General features: G+C 45.1%; 1 protein-coding gene across 1 annotated transcript in view; it reads left to right on the top strand.

Annotated features, from left to right (window-relative positions):
• The window catches only part of efnb3b (ephrin-B3b), a 78483-nt gene that overhangs the window by 48104 nt on the left and 7518 nt on the right, over positions 1–22861 (top strand). Inside the window, exon 3 of the mRNA XM_030076147.1 lies at positions 22717–22809. Within this exon, the coding sequence (XP_029932007.1) occupies positions 22717–22809 (93 nt within the window). The remainder of the gene's footprint in view (positions 1–22716; positions 22810–22861) is intronic.

The following is a 22861-nucleotide window of genomic DNA, read 5'->3' as shown; positions in this document are numbered from 1 at the left end:
GGTCAGACAAGAAGAATCCCTCCCTAATTGGATTGAACCAAGTTAACATTGTATGATTCATTTAACCTTCCTTCCTTGTCTCTCTGTCTCACACACACACACACACACACATATGCACACACACACACACACACACAAACACACCAAAATGCAAACTTTTCGCAGCTTGACACACAAAGGCGTCATTGTGCTGCTGCCTTCTGCCCGACAAACCCTCTTCTGAAGGATGTGTTTCCCGGCAATCAGACATGGGGGAGTTTAAAACAAGCGCACCTCTCGGCTGACCCCGCCGCCATCGGTAGAATGCATTAGCCTGCTAATACAGCTTTGATTTAGTGTCTGGGTTCAAGCTAACATGACCCCTGATCAGCATAATTAACACATTCGCACAGACAGATGCGAATCGGCGCACACAGATGCATAGCAGCAGTGGTGTGGTGTGTGTGTGTGTGTGTGTGTGTGTGTGTTTGCACATGCACACACACAGTCACACACACAGCACAAAAACAGTGGACAGGTCCTGTCTGTAAACTACACTCATTTATAAGCCATCACTCTGAAAGGCGGCACGCACACACACAGCGCTGGTGTTGTTTTTGGGGAAAGCTTGTCTGTTAGTCGACAGGCGTGATCTTTGCCATGTGCGAGGAGAGAGATTATAGTGTTGGAGAAGGATTGGAGCCGGCAGCTGTTCACCGGGGGGAGGGAGCGAGGGAGAGGAAGAGGAGGAGGAAGAGAGAGAGAGAGAGAGAGAGTAAATTATAGGGAAAAAGACAAGCAAGGATAATTGGAGCAAGAGACGCAGAAGCAGCAGCAGCAGAAGAAGAGAGAGAGAGAGAGGGAGAGCAGAGGAAGGGATCGCCAATGGATGGGCTGATGAAAGAGGCATGTTCGCGGGCTGCAAAGGAGGAAGAGGAGGAAAAAGACAGGGGAAGAAGATGGAGCTGACACTCGGCTGAACGGGAGGGCCCGCGGCTCAAACACGAGGACAAACAATCAGCTGCAAATCCTTTTTAACCAGCGTTTAAGCAGCCCTAATTACCCCCAAAAATTGCACAAAGAACATCATTATCACTGCGAGTGTGTGTGTGTGTGTGCGCGCGCTGTTGTGTGTGCGAGGGCGTGCGTGCGCGCGCGCGTATATCCCACTTGTTTATTGAAGAGAGAGTCATTAGCGGACTGGCTGTTTACTTGTTCGCTACTAATCAACATTGTTGCGAGATACTTTGGGTGCATTTCACAAATACAACAAGGCATTTCAGCAGTTTTACCCCCCCCACCCCTCCCCGCCACTGCCTCTGCTATCCCACCCCAAATCCCTCCATCCTTTCCCCCCTTTCTCATTGGCTGCAGGATCTGTTTCTCTCTCTCTCTCTCTCTCTCTGTCTCTCTCCTTCCCTGGCTTATTTTCCTCCAGGGTCAACCCAAGCCAAAAAGCTTAATTTGATGCATGTTGTCCGCTTTGGCGAGCCAAGTTTTTGATAATCGTCGAGAATGCACAAAAACAGAGGAGCCAAAAAAGCCGGGCAGGGTAACAAGGGCAGAACTAATGGTCCTGATGTTGTCATCGTCCATGTAAGTCCGTGTGACGCGCCGCGGGGCCCCCGGCAGGGTGAGGGTTGATCACTGCGAATCAGCGGCCAGGGCCTGGCTCCTTGAGTGACACTGGGAGCGGCGTGTAAGCGATCCAGTGGAGAGTTTCACCAGGGCTGCGTGGAGCAGAGTGAAGGAAGACGGCATCAACTAGTCCCTGTAGTTTGAATATTAATCCTCCCTGCTCCCTCTGGGGGGCTTAGAGTCCATATTAGTACCACACATCTGCTGCTGCTGTATGCGCTGATTATATATTGATGAGGAGGGGGGGAGAAGGGAGGGGTTGGATAATTGAATAGTCCCACCGCAGAGGAAGGGGGGGGCGCTTGGTCTCGTTTCTCCACTTCAGCCCACCTCAAGTAGGTGGGGGGAGGGTGGGGCTGACTTGCCAGCTCTGTGTGTGCACGTATGTGTGTAGTACCCTTTTGTCTGCCTTTACCCCCCTCCCTCCGAGCTCCAGCTCCAAATCCAGGCCCCAGCCGAGGCTCCAGCCCTCCTAACCACTGGTTTAATATATGCAATTAAGAAGCTAATTAGAGTAATTAATTCAGCCAGGGCCAAGGCCCTGCCTGGCCCCTATTCATGGCTTTGGAACCTCCATAATCCTCCTCCCCACACACACATGCACATATACTATTTGCACACAGAATAACACACACTCACACACCCCTGCCGCCCTCATTATGAGCGGGGTCTTTGTTGAATGTGTGTGTGCGTGCGTGCGTGTGTGTGTGTGTGGTGCCAGAGAAGTCGGGAGATGAAGAAAGGGCTGTAAATAAAGACAGAGAAAAAGTGAGGCAGTCAGTCGGGCATAATGAGGGAAAACAGTGGACTAATTCATTGGCACCTCCAGCCTCGCTCGGCTGCTCTCTTGGTGGCGCTGTGAGAGAAGAGGGCCCCCGGTGCGCTAAATAGGCCAGGAGCTTCTCGCCTCACCTCTAGCAACAGTGCCACTGTCACGGCCTCTGGACGCCAGCCGGCGGCAAGGCAGGACAAGGTTTAATGGAGAATAGCCCAGCCTGGTTTATTGGTTTAACCTTTATTTATCCAGGTTTGTCCCTTTTGAAGATTTAGGATCTGTTTTTACAAGGGCGGCCCGGCCAAGACGGCACTATTACATTAAGCACCATTACATTATTGCTGCTACGTTTCACATTATTTGAAGCTCTAATTAAATGTAATGTCCTGTTTTTTTTTTTTCTTTTTCGACACTATAAAAAGGCTAACAGTGTAGTTTGTTAGTCCTTAGTGGTTTATATACAGAGCATAAACCTTTGATAGATTACATTTGGCCCGCACAAAAGGAGGAGAGCGAGTAATTCCAGGTTTGTTATTTTTGGAGTCTGATTATGAAATGCGTGATGAATTGAAGATTAGATGAGCGGTAAAGATTCACGGCGCTCGGAGCCGTCTGCTTCAAATGGATTACTGATTAAGTAATCGAAGAAGTAATGGCAGTACTCAGACAGGGGAAAAAAAAAGGTCGCTCAGCCCACAAATATGGCACAAAGTGACAAATTAGTCATAGTTTATTTGGGGCTCACGCTACGCGAGACGCTCACACATTTCTGCCTTTTTTTCGTGGGATTTGTGCTACCTTTTTATCTTCGAGCACTCCTGTGGAAATGATATTTTTAGCTAAGCACCCCTCATTGAAGACATTGATGTTGAAGTGCACTCTTTTACTCCCCGAGTACGAGCAGTGTTAGATTATGAGAGTACACCACTCTTATATCAATCCTTAAACCAGAAAATCAGTTCTTTTTATCTCGTCCTTTGTCAGACAATTTGAGAGTGAAAAATGTCTCTTGTCGGCTGTGTTTTGGCTGTTTTGGATTCTGCTGCTTTTTTGTCGCTGCTTGGATTAAAATATCCAGGCCTTTTAAAAGAGCTACCAGCAGTCCTCCGAGGTAACAGAAGTGGGCTGTGATGCTGTGGGAGCTGGGTTTGTGTGTGTGTGTGTGTGTGTGTGTTTGTACCCTGAGAAGTGCTGTTCCACGCTGTGTGTGAATGCCACATTTAAAATATGAATTAGCCTGGGTTGTTTTTACACTGGGACCTCACACTTGACCTTGTTAAAAGTTTCTACTCAGGTGGGAAACCCTCACTCTCTCCGCGTGTCTGTCTCGTTCTCTGTCTCTGTCACTCTCCTCGTCTGTCACTCGAGCGCTCCCTCGCTTTCTGTTATTGTTCGTTTATTGCCCTCCGCCTCTTTAAGATGCTCTCCCTCCTCCCTGGCTTTCAAGTTTCAGACAGCGAGAGACGGTACGAGAAAAAGACAGGCAAGAAAAGTGAGAGAGATCCAGGGAAATCAATTGATATGAGTCACGCCGCGTTCACATGCTATCGGGTGTATCGGAAAACCTAGTTTACCACTTGGAAACTTCACATGAAGGCGGTCCATCGTGAGAAGCTGAAGTTGGAAAGTTTACTTTGACACCATGATAACCTTTAGCTATCTCAACATGGCGGGAAAATTGATTCATATCAGAATAATGTAGAGCATTGTCGCAAGTCCTTTTGCTTTTTTGAGCCTCCTTTTTAGGATTCCTGTTATCCCCTCCTGACAAAACAGCAAAACAAACTGATTTTAAGCAGCCAGCTTTAGTCCAGTAATTTTAGGCCAAAATTGGGGTCAACCTAGGACAAATTGCAAGAGAAGCAAATTCAACTGATTTTGTATCCTCAGTTTGTCCTGAGTGAGGGAAAAAAAAGTCCCAAGAAATCCCATTGGTGGAAAATCACCTATTTATCACCACATATTACCAAAAAAACACTGTTTTTAACACACAGGTGAATGGGGTCCAAAATTTTACTTTCAGATATCACTATAAAAATTCACAAGTTGATTACACACACAAAGACAAGAAAAAAAGTCAATTACCAGTTCTTTGAATTATTCTGTTTACACATGCATATCACACATTATCTGATTTCATATGCGTTAATTATAATACAAGGAATAAATGCCAGAACAGATATTTAAACAGTTAATTAAAAGGTTACTATATATACAGTAACATTTTAATTCACTGTTATATAGTAACCTTTTAATTCACTGTTATATAGTAACCTTTTAATTCAAGGTTACTATATATATAGTAACTTTTTAATTCACTGTTTAAATGTCTCTTCTGTCATTTATTCCTTATATTCCTTATCAGCGCATATCAAATCAGATAATGTGTGATATGCATGTGTAAACACAATAATTCAAAGAACTTGTAATTGACTTTTTTCTTGTCTTTGTGTGTGTAATCAACTTGTGAATTTTTATAGTGATATCTGAAAGTAAAATTTGGAACCCCTTTCCTGTGTGTTAAAAACAGTGTTTTTTTGTTGTTTTTTTTTGGTATTATATGGTCATATAGAGGTGATTTTCAAAACTTTCCACCAATGGGATTCCTTGGGACTTTTTTTCCCTCACTCAGGACAAACTGAGGATACAAAATCAGTTGAGTTTGCTTCTCTTGCAATTTGTCCTAGGTTTTTTCATAAAATGACTGGACTACTTGCAAGTCCTGAATGTCCTACTGTCCTACCGGCAGCTGAACATAATATTTGTAAATGGCAGCGGGGTGTCCTAGTGGTTTTAGAGACCATCCTTGAACAAGAGGTTCTGGATTCAAGCCCGTATATTGGCAAGCATCCCACCCCCACTGAAGTAGGCCTAGACGTGAGCGAGACATTGAATCCCGACCAGCGAGGGAGGACTTTCCCCGTAGGAATCAAAAAAACAGATCGTGTTATCATTTTGGTATTTAGCCAAACACTTCCAGGCTCATCTTATGCTTCAGTAGCATCGTTGCTTGTAAACTGATGCTATTTGACACATATTTGGGGTTGGAAAGGGGCTTCCTGTACCTGCCCAGGAATCTCAATGTGGCATCACGTCTACATGAGGTCACACGCTCTGGTTGGCTGATCATAAGCAGATGTCTGTGCACAGGAATTAAACATCAGCGCAAATGTTTAAAAGCTTTAATATACAGTAGGCGCTGCTGTGGGTTTTGGCTTCGTATTTTGTTACATTTGGCTGTAAAATGCATTTCGTTCTCGCGTTTAGTGGCTGTAGCATTTTGATCAAGCACACTGTGACAGGACACATGGGTGCGGATGGATATAGATTGACTGTTGCGCGGATCAAACCTGTGTCATTTCCATTAAACCCCCCTGTGTTTGAGTGTCAAAGTCAATAGTCTCTCTGTATTGGATTTTCAGTCCACAAAAAAAAAAATGGATTGGATGAATCAATGAAGCCCAAATTTCACATCGTAATGAGTTCCTGCATTTTGGAATGGTTTACATTTACAGTTGCATTTGTTTTATCTACACTGACACAGTTTTGGTGTTTTGTCCTCATGCGTTGGCAGTTGAAATGCGATCCCGTCATGCCAATTCAGCTTGTTGAACTTGAAAATGAAGTTGATGAGAAAAAGATAATCTTTCAAGCAGCAGATGACACTAACTCTCAGTCAAACAGACAAGAATGCAAACAAACATCAGGACAACACCTACAGAAACCTTTTTACTAATGAGCACGTGTCACTCAGCGCACACACACACACACACACACACACACACACACACACACACAGGTTTTTCCAGTCCAGCTTGCACCAGACATCCATGGATGATTTCGCTTAAGTAAACATAAATGTGTGTGTGTGTGTGTGTGTGTGTGTGTGTAAAAAAAAATAAAATACACACACACACACACACACACACACACACACACATATACATACTTCAAAATATGACTTGCATGGCAGAAGCACACTCTCCTCTCTGAAAAGGACAGACAGGCATACGTACACACACACACACACACACACACACACACCCACAGTAAAATAGAGACAGACTGGCATACAGCTAAGCACACAGCTTCTAGCAGGCTGCCTTAATCACAGAGGAGCTAAACAAACAGATCTGTCATCACTCTCTCTCTCTTCTTGTCTCTCCTCTTTCCCTTTCTCTAGTCAGTTTCACACACACACATACACACACACACCATATAATTGCCCTATGCCTTCTGCTGTCCATCATTTTACCCTTCATATCTCACCCTTCGTCTTCTTTCCACTTCTCTCTCTTTTCCTCTCTCTCTCTTTCTCTCTCTCTCTCTCTCTCTTCTCTCTCTGTCTCTCTCTCTCTCTCCCCGATCTCTCCCTCGAGCAGTGTGCAGGCACAGATGTCAAGATGTATTATTTCGGCTGGCTGGCTCCCATGTTCTGTGTGTGTGTGTGTGTGTGTGTGTGTGTGTGTACATATATAAATATATATATATATACACATATATATATTTATACACATGAATTAAGTGATGGTGGGGGGTGGTGAGGAAGAGAACAGGGTTGTACTGTTAAATATGAGAAAGGAAACATCACACTGGTATACAGGAACAGGAGCATCTAGGTCTATGCATACAGACAACACACACACACACACACACACACACATTCGCACATTGTATTGTTTCTCTGTTGGTCCATTAGCAAGACCTCCATGCTCGTCAGGACTGTGTTCAAGCCAAGACTTGGCTGGTTTGTTTAACACTAAAATTGAGCCAGGTTTAAAGTGCTTCTGCATGTGAGTGTGTGTGTGTGTGTGTGTGTGTGTGTGTGTGTGTGTGTGTGTGTGTGTGCGCCCACTGTCCATACTACATAGTTGTCGGCTGATGTTGAGAAAATGCCATGCAAAGAGAGAAGGGTAATAAGAGGGAGTCCTATTTCTTTTAGTCTTTCATCTCTAATGTTTCTTAATCTGTGGCTTTGGGGCCCAAAATGGATGGCATGTGGCCCCTGGCATCAAACGTGTTCATCAGAAGGGGTGGAAGAATAAATCGACAATGCAATATATTGTGATATTTCCTCTTGCGAGACATTATATCCAAGCCGAGTATCAATATTTGAGTTTCAGTTTAAGGTGCACATTAGAGTCCCCTATGAGGCATATTTGCTCCCTGCCTTTAGATATTTGATATTTGTTCTGTCATGTTCACGTTGCAATCGCTGTGCATATTACACTGAAAAACATTACCTTTAATGGGTAATGTTTTCTTCTTTGTTTGCACATGTCCTGAGGTATCATAGCTGATCATCTGACAATATATCGCAGAATTGCCTGTATTGTGATTCCATCATTATTGTGGATAAGTTATCGTGACCTTTAACCTCTTTAGGTTGTCGGCTGCAAAATGCTGAATGCCTGACTTATGTGAAGGAAAGAGGGAGTACTGCTCTTTCTATTACTGTCACTGCTAGTGTGACTGTATTTCTACTGTTATTATTAGTATTGCTACTAATACTGCTATTTGTGCTACTGCTACTTATTCAACTGCTACTACTACCAGTGATATTACTTTTACTGCTATTGCTATGCAACTGCTACTAGTAATTCTAGTGCTACAGCATGTACCTCCACTACTGCTACTACTAATAATAATGACTCCAGTACCACAACTATTACAACTGTTACTGTTCGTATTACTAATACTAGTTATACTACTGCTTGTACTACTAACAGCACTGCCACACTATTATTAGTGCGACTGGCACTAGTAGTCATACTACTGCTATTAGTAACAGTAGTAGAGGGAGTACTAGCGCTATGACTGTGTGTGTGTGTGTGTGTGTGTTTGTGTGTGTGTATGCGCCACAAGAGAAAGGGGGTCATGTATATATATGCATATATGCTGCACATCCACATGTGCATGTATGTTACATGCTGGGTCTCGAAGACTCACTCATACACACTCACACAAACATGTGGTTGTGTCGGCCTATATGTGCGCATTCTTTATCGAGACCTGTCATCTATCACACACACGCACACACTCGTGCACACGCCAATATGGTCCCAGTGGCTGGTGGTTTTTGTTCTTTCTGTGCTCTCATAGAGTTCATTAAAAGCCTTAATTAGACTGACAGTTATGTGTAATTACAGTCTTTAAGATGTACAGCGCCTCCGCCGCACGGCAGGCTCACTCCCTCACCGCCTGCTACCAAAAGTCGCCCTCTTAAAGGAAAAACACTGTGTGTGTTTGTGTGTGTCTGTGTGAGCGCACGTATGTGTGTATTTAGAACTAAACTTGTTATAAGTTCAGAGTCTTTGACATTTGCCATTAATATCACCCAGAAAGGAGTGACATTTAAGAGGCTCTAACAACTCCTGCCTCCCATGGATTCTGCCTCTTCCCGTCGTTCTCTCTCTTTTTCACCCTCACTCTCTTCCTCCTCCTTTTCGCCCCTCCGCTTCACTTTTTCTTAATTTAGAAACCCCTCCTCTCTCTCCCCTCACCATCTTCCCTCTTGCTTTCACTTTCTTTCTCTCTTGCTACGTGTCACAGATCGCTGTCACGTTCCTCCCTTCAGACCGTTGACCCACTTCCCTCTTTTTTGCATCGTTAGCTTCATGTTTTACCAGACATTCGTCCTTCACTCTAGCAACTTCTCCCCCTCCGCCCCCCCTCCCCCCGTCCCTCCACTTTCCGTTTCACCAAAAGACGCGCAACCTACATAATTGCACCCAAAAGCAAGAAACATTTGTTTGGCCGTCCGTCCCGTAGAGGTTTCAATATTACTTTGCTTATGAGGTTTCAACATGATGTAAGTGTTTCTTCAAAGAGGTCTAAACGTTATTGAAACTGAATTGTGGTTAGACCAAAATATTGATTTGCCTAAGTGCATATTAGACAGTCAGTGTCCTCCAATGGGATGGATATGACACAGTTTGTGTAATTACATATTTATTGAACAGCTGACTGCACTGGTTGAGTGTGGGAAGCTATTAAGCTGAGCGTTAGTAGACGTCTTCCCCGAGTTCAATGAGTTTTACTGTCACATGGTGGCCTAAATGTTATGTCAGAGGCAAAGCATTCTGGGGGAATACTCAATACTGAATATTAGCATCAGCTACCAGCATCCTCACTCTGGAAATATTGGCACTGGCCTTCAAAAGCCCTTCAAAAGGTTGAACCCTGGTGTCTCTCTTAATATTGTTTTACCACTTTCCAGAATTATTCCAATACGGGTTTCAGCATTTCTGAAAGTCACCACCAGCTGCGTCGCTACAAACTTAACTCAAAGTCACTTACAAATGGAAGATCAGACACCTCACTACCCCAGAGGGAAATTTTGGTTTTCAAACACAGACACTGCAGTGTGTCTCGGGTTGTCTTCTAGTCGAGGGGTTCGCTGCCTCTGGCAGAGCAGAACGCACGCGGCGAGGGTCGCCTCCTCCACGTCTTCGGCATGTTCGTGGCTTGACGCCAGCGCTGTAATCCTGCAATGACAGACAATGTCACAGCTAGGTTCCGCCTGAGAGGAAGCCCCTTAACAAAAGACGGGGACGGGGCAGAAAAGCTGGAGACATAAAGGCAATAATTGAAAGGAAAGAAACATGCTGGAGAGGAGGGAAAGCGAAAAGATACTGGAGGGGAAGCTAAAGAGAGTGATTGACAAAAGAAGCTGCCCCCCCACCACCACCTCCACCCCCCCGTGCGGATTAAAGTATGATAGGAGACGTTGAGTTAGGTGAATCTTTCTTCTTTTTTCCTTCCTAACAACACAGAGCTGAGATTCAGGCTGGAAATGCACCGGTGAATTAGAGACTGTGAGCTTGGATTTAGTAAATATGAGCGTGTGCAACAGTTGTTGGTTTGCATGCATATATGGGTTTGTGTGCGAGTATTCGTGCATGTACATGAGTATGGCAGCTTGTGTGGGCGGTATAGCCTATGGGGTGTCATGGAAAAAGAGTGGAGGAGAGGGTGGGTAGGCGGGCAGGGGGAATTTACTGGCCCAAAAATGACAACAGGACGAATGATGAGCTAATGGGGGCACTAATGTAATGGTGCGAGAGAGAGAGACAGATCCCTCCAGCCCTATTAGTCATGAGGTAACCACAAAGGTATCCTGTTACCTGTGCTGCCCCTCCTTCTTCCTCACCCTCTCCCAGTGGTTTTTGCAACAGGTGTGTCAGAGAAAGTGTGTGTGTGTGGCCACCTGAACGAAACACTTAGCTCCGGTCACTGTGTGCAGGGCCCTGAGCCAGACTGGGGAGAGACAAGGGAAAGAAAAGTGAGAGAGAGAGAGAGAGAGAGAGAGAGTGAGTGAGTGATGGACTTCGCTGGTTTAACCCAGATCCAGGCAGCCGCAGGAGGAGTGGACAACCGGAGGTGTTTCGGTTTTATTCTGGGAGCAACTTGGGAATAAGAGAGACTGAGGAGGAAAAAAAAAAAAAACACGAGCAACGAGCGGGGGAGAGAGAGAAAGAGAGAGAGAGAGAGAGAGACAAGAAGGAACGACAAGGCTGGCGTTGACCCATTTCTCCAGGCCTCCAATCTAGTGGCTGATATAATGGGGAACGGCTACCCACACACACACACACACACACACTAACACACTCACACAAACCTTAAGACGGACACGAACCGCCAGACACCGGCAGACAAGGACACACACACACACACACACACACACACACATACACCAGCCCACACACAGCGGGGCCTGCAGACAGCCAGATTCACGGCGATAGATTCAAGTGTCACTCTTAATTCCCGGTGATTGCGGGAAAAAGCAACGTCACCTCCGCCAGCGCCGCAGAATATCATGTTCGAACTTTCAGACGCGGCCGTGAACTCACTGGCCTGCCTCCGCTGGCTCCCATCGCCTCACTGACGCTGAAACGCCTTACGTATTGAACTGCATCGGAGAGGCTTTGCCTGTCTTTTGAGAACCTGCGTTCACAGTTTTTATTAAAAAAAAAAAAAAAAAAAAATCAGTGCTGTTGAAGTCACTCAGGGGTTCACTGATAAGTAGTAATTAATTATTGATAAGTAGTCATTCAAGTATTCATGCAATATGCATGCAGGTCCACTCAGAGGCACACTTGACAGGGATTGCAGGGATTGCAGTTTCTCGTAGGTTTGTGTAAGTCAGCGGCTGGATTGGGTTGTTCTCGCTCTCTTTCTGTCACACACACACACACACACACACACACACACAAAACCACACAGAATGCCCTCGATGCCCCGGGATGGGAACATTGACCCAGTTGTTAGGAACATTGGTCGTGACTGTCCTACATGGCTAGCACTTTAGTAACGTTACACAAGGCTCATCCGCCCAGTCACTAGGCCTCTTTTTAATGGCCCCGCTCCCTCTTTTCTTCTTCCGTGTTTTTTTTTCTTTCTTTTACATTCCTCTCTTTCCCTCGCTCCCTCGCTTTGTGCCTGCCCTGTCTTTCCCTCAGTCCATTATTCATGTCTTGCTCTGTAGATCTGGATGTTTGGCATGTATTCGTTTGGAGTTGGGCAGTCAAATTTATTATAAAAAGCCTTACGAACCTTCACTCATCCATGTTTTGTTCCTCATTATTTAATTATGAGTGCTTTTTTGTTCATGAGTGAATAATCAATTAAACTCTCTGTCTGTGTATCTCTTTTTTCGTATGTCTCTCTCTCCCTCTCTCTCCTTTCAGTATATACAGGCTCTAAGCAGCTTTAGGAGGCTGTGTGTAGATTGTTGATGTGGACAGACACAGCAGCCATACTGTATTAATGTTGCAGCGGTCAGCCTTGATTAACTCTCCGTGCATCAAACCCGATTATGGTCGGAAGCCCCCCCCCCCAGCGCACACACACACACACAGACACACACACATACACACACTGACACACATACAAGAGCCCCCAAGCAGACATGTGGAACATGTGCAGCTCGTGTACGGATGCACACAGAGGGCGCGTAGAACACGACAGTAGACACAGCTGGATTATTGGTACGGCACAAACACAATGCCGTGTAATAAATCTCGATCTGGAATCACTCTGAGGCAAACAACAACAACATGACGGCAACAGACAGCAGCATTGTTCCGGCCTCCGACAATGTTTATATCCACTGCCTCGGCGCAAACCTATAAAATAGCAGCAGATCTGCCACATGAAATCAGGCTCACCCTCTCAGCGGCATGTGTGTGTGTGTGTGCGTGTGTGAGTCAAACACAGAGATCAGGTGCATTCCTCACTCTAGTCCTCCTTTATGGAGCTCTCGGGTACGGGGGGCTGCCGCGGCTCCGGTTCGTGTGTCTGCTTCGGGTTGGAGGTTAATGCAATGTGATTCTGAGTCGCCCACCCACCCGAGCGCAGGGACGTTGAAAGACGGAGAGCTGTGGAGGGGACCGGTGGAGGAGAGGGATAGTTCATGAGGGAATAAAGGTAGGGGGTGGGGTGGGGGGGGGGGGGCTGGGGAGGGGTGGGCGAGTGATTGTAATAGAGTAGGACGGATGGAAAGCGAATAACTGCAGAGAATTAAAATGTCATCGAGCACAGAGGAGAGATCAGCCGCATGCGAGTAGAGACACTGAGATCATTTTCCCCTGTCGTATCGTGTGTGTGCGCGTGCATGCATGTGTGTGTGTGTGTGTGAGAGAGAGAGAGAGGATAGTTGCGTGTGTGAGTTGATGTCTGGGTTTTGAGGTAATGGTGTCTCCTCTATGGAGGCATGTGTGAAATTGGGTGCTTGCGTGAGATTCATCTCCGACAGTAATGCGCATGTGCGTTCTAAGCCAGGCGTGTGTGTGTGTGTGTGTGTGTAGCACTCTTTACTCAACGTGTGACACATCATGTGAGCGTAACCTGTGACCATGACATGCCCCCTGCAGGATCCCTACCTAAAGGCCTGCATACATTCAGTGGAGTGGAGAGTAATCCAATAGCTTTTTTGTGTACTTGACCTTTTTTTTTTTTGAGTCAGTAGGTAATTGATTTCTTTTTATGTGTCAGTGATGGATTGATTTCCGTCTCTTTTTTTTTTGGTCAGTAATTTTTTTTTGTGCTTGTGCTTAACCATCGTTTGACCAAATGGTATGTTTTGATTGCATTAAATGGTGCATAATTAAAATTTTTGGATTCCCTGTAAGCGCTGCATCAGAAACTAGCCAGTTATGGTGTCATTAGTGGTAAATAGTCAACAGAGCTGAAAAGAGTCATTGAGTAATGCATCTATTTTAAGTTTCTAGTTTGAAAAACTAACTCAGGCTTTTATTCTCAGTACATTCTCAGTAGAGTTGTGCACCAGTCATTTTGCTTTAACTTGAGTAAAATATCTGCAAAGTAACCACATTATCCTTGAGTATGGTATTTTGGTACTCTTTCCACTCCTACGTGAACTAATGTGACGCACGTACTCATCTTAAAAAACCACATGCCATCAAGTCGCAGTGTAAATGAGGCGCCACGGAGACTGACATGTCTGCCTTGTCCTTATTTGTTCTCCATCCCAACGTGGATCCAGCGCCACATCACAGTCAACAATGCGCCTTTGTCTGCAACAATGGAAGAAAAAAACCCCTGCACCCTTTGCAGAAACATAAGTTTGGAAAACCTCATGCCACGTTAGAAGTAATGGTGCGTCGGGTATTTGGAGGTGGAATGTAGGTGAAAATAATACTGGGCTGATGTGTTTTTGGAGGGGGAGCTAAAATAATGCCCGTTCTGTTTCAGTACACAAGTTAATGCCTTTCCCCCCGCGAGTACCACCGCGGCAAGGTAATGGCTTGTGATAGCTTCGTTAATGCGTCATAGCCAGGTTATAAAAGCGTCATAGCAGATTTATGAAGACGTTTTTAGTTACAGGAAATTTCGAAGGCTAGATCCAGGATTTTTATTTTTTTATTTAGGAGCTGGGATGCAGGCGGGGGGAGGGAGACAGAATGAATCCTTCAGCTTTTCCTCAAGGGATTCGGGATCAAGTTATATGCTCTTCATCATCCAGATGACACAGATGTAGCTCATACACCCCCTGGAGAGCCAGGATTACAAATTTGAACAGGAAGGCAACTGTAAATCGTCCGCCACCCCCCTTCCCACACACACAACCCACTCAACCCGAGTGACAAACTTAGTTTCTTGGTTGTTTTTGCAGAGTGTGGTCCAAAAGCCAAACAAGTGGAACTAAAAGGGGGATTTTAAAGGCAAAGCTGCTGTGAAGCAACACATTGGTTTTAACTTGATTTGCACAGATGGGAACACTTCGTACACATACACTGACTCAAATACACACACACACACACACACACACACAGTTACACAAACAGACAGACATTTTCAAACCACTCCAGCCTTAGCGTGCACCAGTGTGCTGGGGGCAAAACAAAACACCCACTTGCGTTTCTGTCTTTCACGTCGCATTTGCATATGCGATATTGTGTTCGTTAACCTTAACACGCACATGACGTGGCTAACACGCCATCACACACCAGAGGCAAGTGGGGGCGCCGCGGCACTCATACAACATGAGACAGCAAGAGCGAGCTTTGTTCTTCCCTGGCCCTTGTTTGCTTGTTATTTATTCCATTTGTCGTCTAATCTGCTCTTTTGCTCCGCGCCACGTTCCCGTCTTGGCTCCCTTTAATCTAGCTGTCATCGGAAAAGATGTTCCCACGTCTCGCTCAAGGCACGTGTGTGTGTGTTTATGTGCTTGTGTGTGTGTTTGCAGTAGCTAGCTTGGACTGATGCAGTGGCTCGGCCTCATGCTTGCACACAATGTATGCATTGTGTGCAAGCATATACACCTGCACTCAGTTAAACAGTGAAATACTGTTTATAACTGTGTATGTACGGTCCTGGCCTTAAATGTCTGATTTGTATTTGGTAGAAACAAACTCTGTGACACCAGCACAGTTTATGTATATAGTTTGCCATACACACAAACACACACACACACACACACACACAGATCACATAAAAATTCCAACCAGTAATATCATCACCATCTGCCCCTGCCACCACGCAAAACCTACACAACTTCCAAATCAAATTTATTCATTCTGAAGAATTTTTGAGAACTCAAGGTCACACTCAAAGCTTTTCTCAGAGGGTTTGCTTGCCCCGCTACACCAACGCCACTTTTCCACCAAAAACTTCCAGGGTCAAGTGTCTCGGTCTTGTGTGTTTGCATTTCTTCTGCACCCTGAGAACAGCTGAGTTAACGCAACTAGAGAGAGGGAGTGTCTAGTCATTACACGTGCGACCGACAGCAGCAACACAGTGAACAAGGAAAATGTCGACGCCGTCTTCTTTGTTCATGAAATTGAGGAAGGTGGGAAAGCGTGAGCTGAAAGGAGGGAACTGCTTTTACGTAGAGAAACGGAGAAACGACTTGATGAGCAAACAGAGATGAACGGTATGTCTGTCTCTGAATTGCTAAGTGGATGATGTCCTGATTGAACTTTTTTTTTTTTACGTTCTGTTTGCAGCTGCTCACTCCACAATGGAGGTGATACATAGCGCAACCTGCGTCATGCTTTTAACCAGTCAGGGATGTTGAGCACTTAAAATTCCACCTTGACATCAGTTCCATTCCATCAGTTATTGGGATGATTTTGGGCCGCAGGAGCTCAATCCCCGGGGCTTAGGCTTCGTTCAGACTGCAGGCAAATCAGAGTTCTCTCTCAGATCAGATCTGTAAGACAGACGGCGCACACTACTATTTTCAAGGGATCGCCAACCTATCTGCATAGGTCGCTGTGATAATAACGACGTGGGCGTTCGTAACTATGTATGCTGATGATGTGGTTTTCTAAAGTGGAGGCATGACAAACGTAGATCTGTCATCTCAGCCTCCAAACAGTAACCTCTGTCAAGTCAGACTGTTGCATCAGGCTGCTCAGCTACTCCGACACACTCGTGTCACTCTGGATTTGACATCATTGTTGCATGTCATTTCGCGAGTCATGCGAAAGACTGTTTGAAAACCAGTTTGAGCGGCCAGAGCATCCGGACGAAGACACATCTATAGGAATCCAGTTGGAATCGCATTTCAAACCGCCAGATGTGCTTTGGATTGGCAAAAATTGCAAAGTTCCTCTGGTGGACGCCGGGGTAAAGGGTTCCTTGTTCCTCAAAAAGAGTACCTATCTTCTGGGGCGAGGTCCTGTGGTGGAAAAGGGGTGAATGTGTCCCACTGCGTTTTCAGAAGTAGAAATCGAGGACCGGGATGTTTCAAGGTTACGTTTTGCAGGCGCGGGCAAACAAACAAGTGTGATATGACTTCAGCAATAACACCGTCCGCTTTTACATATCAGTTAGTGTCGGCGGGCCGCGATAATGAAAGCGGAGGAGAGGCGCGGCTCAGCGCTCACCTTGGTGTAACAGGGAGGAGAGGAAGAGAGACGCTCGTCCAGTCTGTGATCTTTTCCACAGACTCAGTACATACTCGTCCTCCTGCCTGCCTGCCTGCCTGTGTGCAGAGCCCCAGTGCTGTGCGGTCTGATTGAGGTTGACTGCGGTATTATTTCATTAATTAAGTTTTTCCACTTCCTCCGCCTCTCCCTCCTGCCCTCCTGTCGAATGAGGGTGGCGGAGCGACGCCCTTCCTCTCCTCTGTCCTCTGGCGCTTCACATCCCCCCATCACTGCTGATCATTGTCTCAATTACTCATCCCTCTTCTCCTCCCTCCCGAACACCCATCTTTCTTTCACTCTCTCTCTCTCTCTCTCGCTGATCTCTCTCCTGCTTTCTCCTCTCATCTCATCCCAAATTGCTCTATACACTCCTCCCCGCTCTCTCACTCTCTCCTCCTATCTCTGCTTTTCTCTTTCTACTTCCAAATAGAGGTGGGAGGGATTTGAGGCATGCCATTCTTACATATACGTCTTCTTTTCTACATGCTTCTTTTTTTTATATTCTTTCTCACTGTTGTATTCCCCTCTCTCTTTCATCAGTGCCTCCAGGATTTCACAGATTTTCTGTTATTATTGCCACCTCAATATGGTGGCACCCACACACACACACACACACCCCAAAAGTGGTGAGGTAATTTTCAGTGTTTTGAGGGTTTAAAAACTAAGACTGGGGGAAAATGTTCAGCACTGAGGACAAAGCAGCAATAATCTCTTGTTCGCTTTGTTCGATAAAATTGTTAAAGATTCATGAAAATTGTGGCCTCTGTAACATTTCTAATGGATTCAAGAGGATTTATGCTGTTATAGTACACCGTTTTAACAGAAATTGCCAGCCTTTGTGATATTTGTGACCTGTTGATTATGATGTTGGGGAAAAAAATAGCTTGCATTTGCAAAATCACATTCGCAAAGGCTCTCTAGGTTCAATTTGGCTCTCCTGCTTTTGTTCTCTCGCTCTCTCTTCCTCGGTCTCTCTCTTTGTCTCTCTGTCTTTCTGTCTCCCTGTTCTTTGCATCCATTACCGCTCCACTTTTCCATAATAGAGACATTAGAGTCTTTTATCTCCCTGCCATCTATCACCTAATTTCAACCCCGTCTTTACTTTCTGTTTTTAACTTTCTCTACTTTCTCTCTCTGTTTACTGCTCTGTGTCTGCCCTCCGGTCTCTTTCGGTGAATCTTTTCCTCCTCTTCACTCCTCTTCTCTCCGTCCAGCAGGCTGTCGGTCATCTCCATCGCCTCCTGTCCCCATCATATCAGCAACAGCTTGTCGCAGGCAATCAGTCTTTCCGGGTGCTCTTCCTCCCTCTCCTCTGCCTCCTCTTCCTCACCTCCCTCGTCTCCCGTCACCTTCTTGTCCTCCTTCACGTGTCAGGAGATATTATTCTCAGAAATCACAGCTCTCCATCTTTCCCTTCTAGACCATGTCAGGCTATTTTCTCCTCATTTCCTCCGTTCCTTCGATCAGCGCTGCTGCCCTTCGTCAGTTTTAGCCCCATTTCCATTCCTTCTAGTTCATCACATCTGCCCTCTTTGACTGAAATGTAGGCTTTCTCATGTAAATCCACAGCAAATGTTAGCAAGTGGCATCAGACCAATGTGAGTTACAGGAGGCCAGTAAAATTAAGTATGAATTACTACTACTCCTAATATGGTTTTCCTTAGGGCGTTCACCAAAAGGAGTTTCAAATCATATTTCAACTTGATAATCACCTGTTAAGCGATAAATAAGTGATAATTTGCCAGATTTACATTTGTATTTTCATTTCATATCATGACTTCTAAATCCATGAAGATAGTGTATCTGGAATGACAACATCATGCAGAACAACATGGTGTGATTTAAAAAAAAAAAAATCAGCCAATAAAAACATCAACAACAAGTTTTTAAAGAATCACGCCCCTCCCATCAAAGATCACTGTCTTTCTCTCCCTAACTGATCTCCCTTTGCTATACACTTTTGAGAGATGCCTGTCTGTATTTAAACCACGGCCCAACATCCTGTTTCAACAGGAAATGCATCAAATTGAACATTCACCCTCTGTTTTATCTTCCATGGAACAAGGCCTTCTTTATGACTGTTAGTAGTATAAAGTAATACTTCTTACTATTTTGCCGTCTATTGATAGGAGAGATATCAGAATACCATGATGGGCAAGCAAAATAGAGCATAGATGCTTAGACTTGGTTTAGCAACAATCTAAATGTAAAGCATATATATATATATATATATATAAAGCATGTTACCCCTCACACCAAAATACATACAAACGCTTAAATCCATTAAGAAAACATCCAGATCTGCCAGGTCCTGTTCAACGGATGCACATGAAAAGCTTTGATGGTGCTTTGAATGAACTGGCTGGAATATATTTAGTGCAGCTTGCGATTACCTTGATGAACCCACTGACACAGTTAAGGCATACATCAAATTCTGCGATTAGACAATTCTCCAGATCAATATGGCAAAACAAAACAAACACCCCTGTTCCACATCGCATAATTATCCTAACTTCCCAGATAAATTAAATGAGTTTTATGCAAAGTTGAAAAAACCTATTCCACTAGCCTTTTCCCGTCCTCCCACTCCAATGCCACCCTTCTGGGTCCAGGAGGATGAGGTGAGAGCCGCGTTCAAGAAGCCGAACATCGGGAAAGCAGCAGGGCCAGACGGGATCAGTCCTGCTTCACTGAGCCACTGTGCGGCTCTGCTGGCCCCGGTATTTTTCCACCATATTTAACACCTAAGCCAATGTACAGTCCCACAGTGCTTCAAACTTTATACAAGTGCTCCGGTGCCAAAGTCCTCAAAATTCACCTGCCTTAGTGACTTCAGACCAGCTGCCCTGACATCTGCAGCCATTTGAGCACATTGTTCTGTCATCGTTGAAATGCTGTACCTCTCCACTCATGGACCCACAGCCACAGGCAGCCGGTCTGTTGGGGATCCAGACCGCATCGCTCTCCACCATGCCCTGCAACACCTGGAATCACCAAACACCTACATACACATCTTGTTCATTGACTTTCATCCCTGTGTTTAACTCCATCAACCCACTCAAACTCTTTACCACACTCTTGGATATGAACGTTTACCCAGACGTGTGCCACTGGATTTGGAGCTTCCTGTGGAACCGGCCACAGAGGTTAATAACCTCACCTCACACCCGCTTACCCGCGGTACAGGAGCTCCTCAGGGCTCTGTTCTCTCCCCCTGGCTCTTCTCACTTTATACCTCCCACTCTACATCCAAGGACATCTCTATGAAAGTAATAAAATACACAGACAACACAACCACTGTAGGTCTCATCTCCAATGATGATGAAACCCAGTATTGCTCATTATTGACCTCCAATGCATTGACCTCCCAAAATACCCAATCAAATAAATGGAGACACCATCATCACCACTGACTCTTTTAAATTCCTAACAACATACATTACCTGTAAACTGTTTCAGCCTCACAAAATTTATATTATGAACACATATGTTCTTGGCCTATTTTTCATAATGTGAAACATCTATTAACATTAGTAGATGTTAAGTGTATTTCTTTTATTTTTGGTATGAGTTATGTTGTTGTTGTTGTTGTTTTTGCCCCACATCTTTAGGTATATTTCTACTCCTCCTTCATCGATCCCCCGTCTCCCTTCCATCTCTTCATACCGCTGTCCTCCGTGACCTCCGCCTGCTTCTCCTCCTCCTCCTTTCACACTCCCCCTCCTGGATGGATGGAGGGAGAGAGAGAGGGAGGTGTCAGAAGTAAAGCTGCCTCTCATTCACACCTTCTTCTCTCTCTCCCTCTCTCTCTCTCTCGCTCTTTTTCTCGCGCCGTCCGCCATCCCTCCCTCCTTGCGTAGCTTTAGACAGGCTAATCTATAGCCTGAAGGGAAAGAGCCTCTTTTTTTTCTCTTTTTTTTTTTTCAACAGGAATGCAAGGTGAGGGTTAGCCCCCGAGGCTATAATAGGAAAAATAAGGATGGATGGACGGCGCGAGAATGGTGTTTACCACCTTTTTTTCTAGCCATGAGGCCTGCACCGCAGCACACATCACTCATTCCATCAGCTGAAGCTTTACATACAAAATAGAAGTCTGTTTCATGATTTCCAAAAAGAGCGCCTTCTTGTCTGTAACCTGAGCTGAAGCAAAGTGTGAAGTAATCGCTGAGGACGGTGGACGTCTGCCTGCTGATGATTGAGCTTGACTGTACAGCTGATGGTACATCGGCTGCGGAGGTGTGATTCCAGCTTTGAAGTCCTCTCTCGTTCCTCCGCCCTTCGCCTCCTCTTTCTCCGTCCCTCTTCCCTTTGTCTCTTCCTCTCGCGCTGCCTCTCTGCATCTCCATATTTCTCTCTCTCCACCCTTTGTCATTATTTTTCTTGCCTTATCCCTCCATCCTTACTCTCTCTCTCTCTCTCTCTCTCTCTCCCTGTATTACCTCCTCCTCCTCCTCCTTCAGCCTCTGTGACCTGCAGATCTGTGATCTATAATACATTCACTGACATGCTTTATGTAAGAAGAGGTGTGAGATTGTTACAGGAATTCATGTTAACACGCTCACACATGCACAGGCGCACACACACACACACACACACACACATATACACATTCTTGGTCAACAGCTCTTTGTTATGAGCATCCTTGGCTTCACTATAAAAGATGCCTGGTTATGGTTTTGATTCCCAAAGTGGTCTATTTGGTGGAAATATTGTGTGTCTGTATTTGTAAACATAAAGGCGTAATCCTGAATTTGTAAGGCTATATAGATGTCAAATATATTTACATATATTCTTGAGGGGTTTTGCTTTGGATCAAAATACAATTTTTTTTTAATACCAGTGATTTTGCATGTCTAGCATAATAACCACAGATTGTGTAATGTAAAGCAAGCAGATGTATTTTAGAACAATTTTTCCTATCTTTTATCCAGCCATTGGTTTCCATTCATTCCACTGCGATATGAAAATGAACTTTCTTCTTGAGTCTTCAAACTTCCATTCCATTGATGACTTGAAATTCCCAAGGGAAATGTTTGCTTTACAGAGCGAACTATGAGTTCTGTGGTTTATGACTGGTGACGTCTTTGTTAACCACAGAAGCAGGACAGCATAAGGCGGCTGTTTGAACCAAAAATTCAAATGTGAAAATGGACGCATTTTGATGATATGTTGTGAAAACTTAAGCACCCTGCATGATTTGCAGCTGAAAACTAGTAAATAGGCCAAACATTCAGAATCAGTGGTACGGTCCTTTAATGTTTGCACTCATTTTCAATATAAACACACCTTTTCATAACCTCACAATGCACGCAATATCTGTTGCATGCTTTACTTGTACCAGCTCAGTGTGAAAATGAAAAATCTCTTTAATTCACTTAATGGAAACATAAAGCCACTAATAGGGCATTGCCTGTTGGTCTTAAACAGTGTTCAGTCTGTGGTCCAGCCGCTCAGGTCCACTCTCTCTCCACACATAGACTCCTGTGTCTCTGGGGCTCTATTTATGTCATATGAGCCCTTGATTGGATTACCATCTCGTTTCCCATCGGCCAATCTGTGCCTGTGAACTCCCCCACTCCTGGTACTTGTCCAGCCCCAGTAGCAATAGCAGTTGACTGAAGCTGGTTGGGTCCATGCAGCATGGCGGGGGTGTTAATGAATTCCAGCGGGTTGCTAAATGAGGACTGCCACCACCATGTAGTTTGACACTTAAGCACTTCTGGTGGAGTTTTTTTTTAATCGTTGCCTCTGCAAAAGTCATTTGCCGATTCTCCGGAATGGCCGGCCGCATGAATAGAGGCGATTGTTGGCGTTGGCCGCAGGTTGTGTGACTTTTACTTATTAGTTTTCTGTCTGCGTACGTTGGTGTGTGTGTGTGTGTGTGTACCACACTGCTAATTGTGCAATTTTGTATGTGCCCCCTTCTAGCTACGTCAGACGGGACGCGCCAAGGCCTGGAGAGCATGAGAGGCGGAGTGTGTGCCACGCAAGGCATGAAGGTGGTCCTGAAAGTGGGACAGAGTGAGTCCTCTCACCTCAGAACTACTCTTTCTCTATTTCTTTTTATCACTAT

This window comes from Myripristis murdjan, chromosome 18 (genome assembly GCF_902150065.1).
Source record: "Myripristis murdjan chromosome 18, fMyrMur1.1, whole genome shotgun sequence".
Taxonomy (NCBI): domain Eukaryota; kingdom Metazoa; phylum Chordata; class Actinopteri; order Holocentriformes; family Holocentridae; genus Myripristis; species Myripristis murdjan.
The sequence above is the reverse complement of the archived record's forward strand: the minus strand, read 5'-3'. Positions and strand labels throughout refer to the sequence as shown.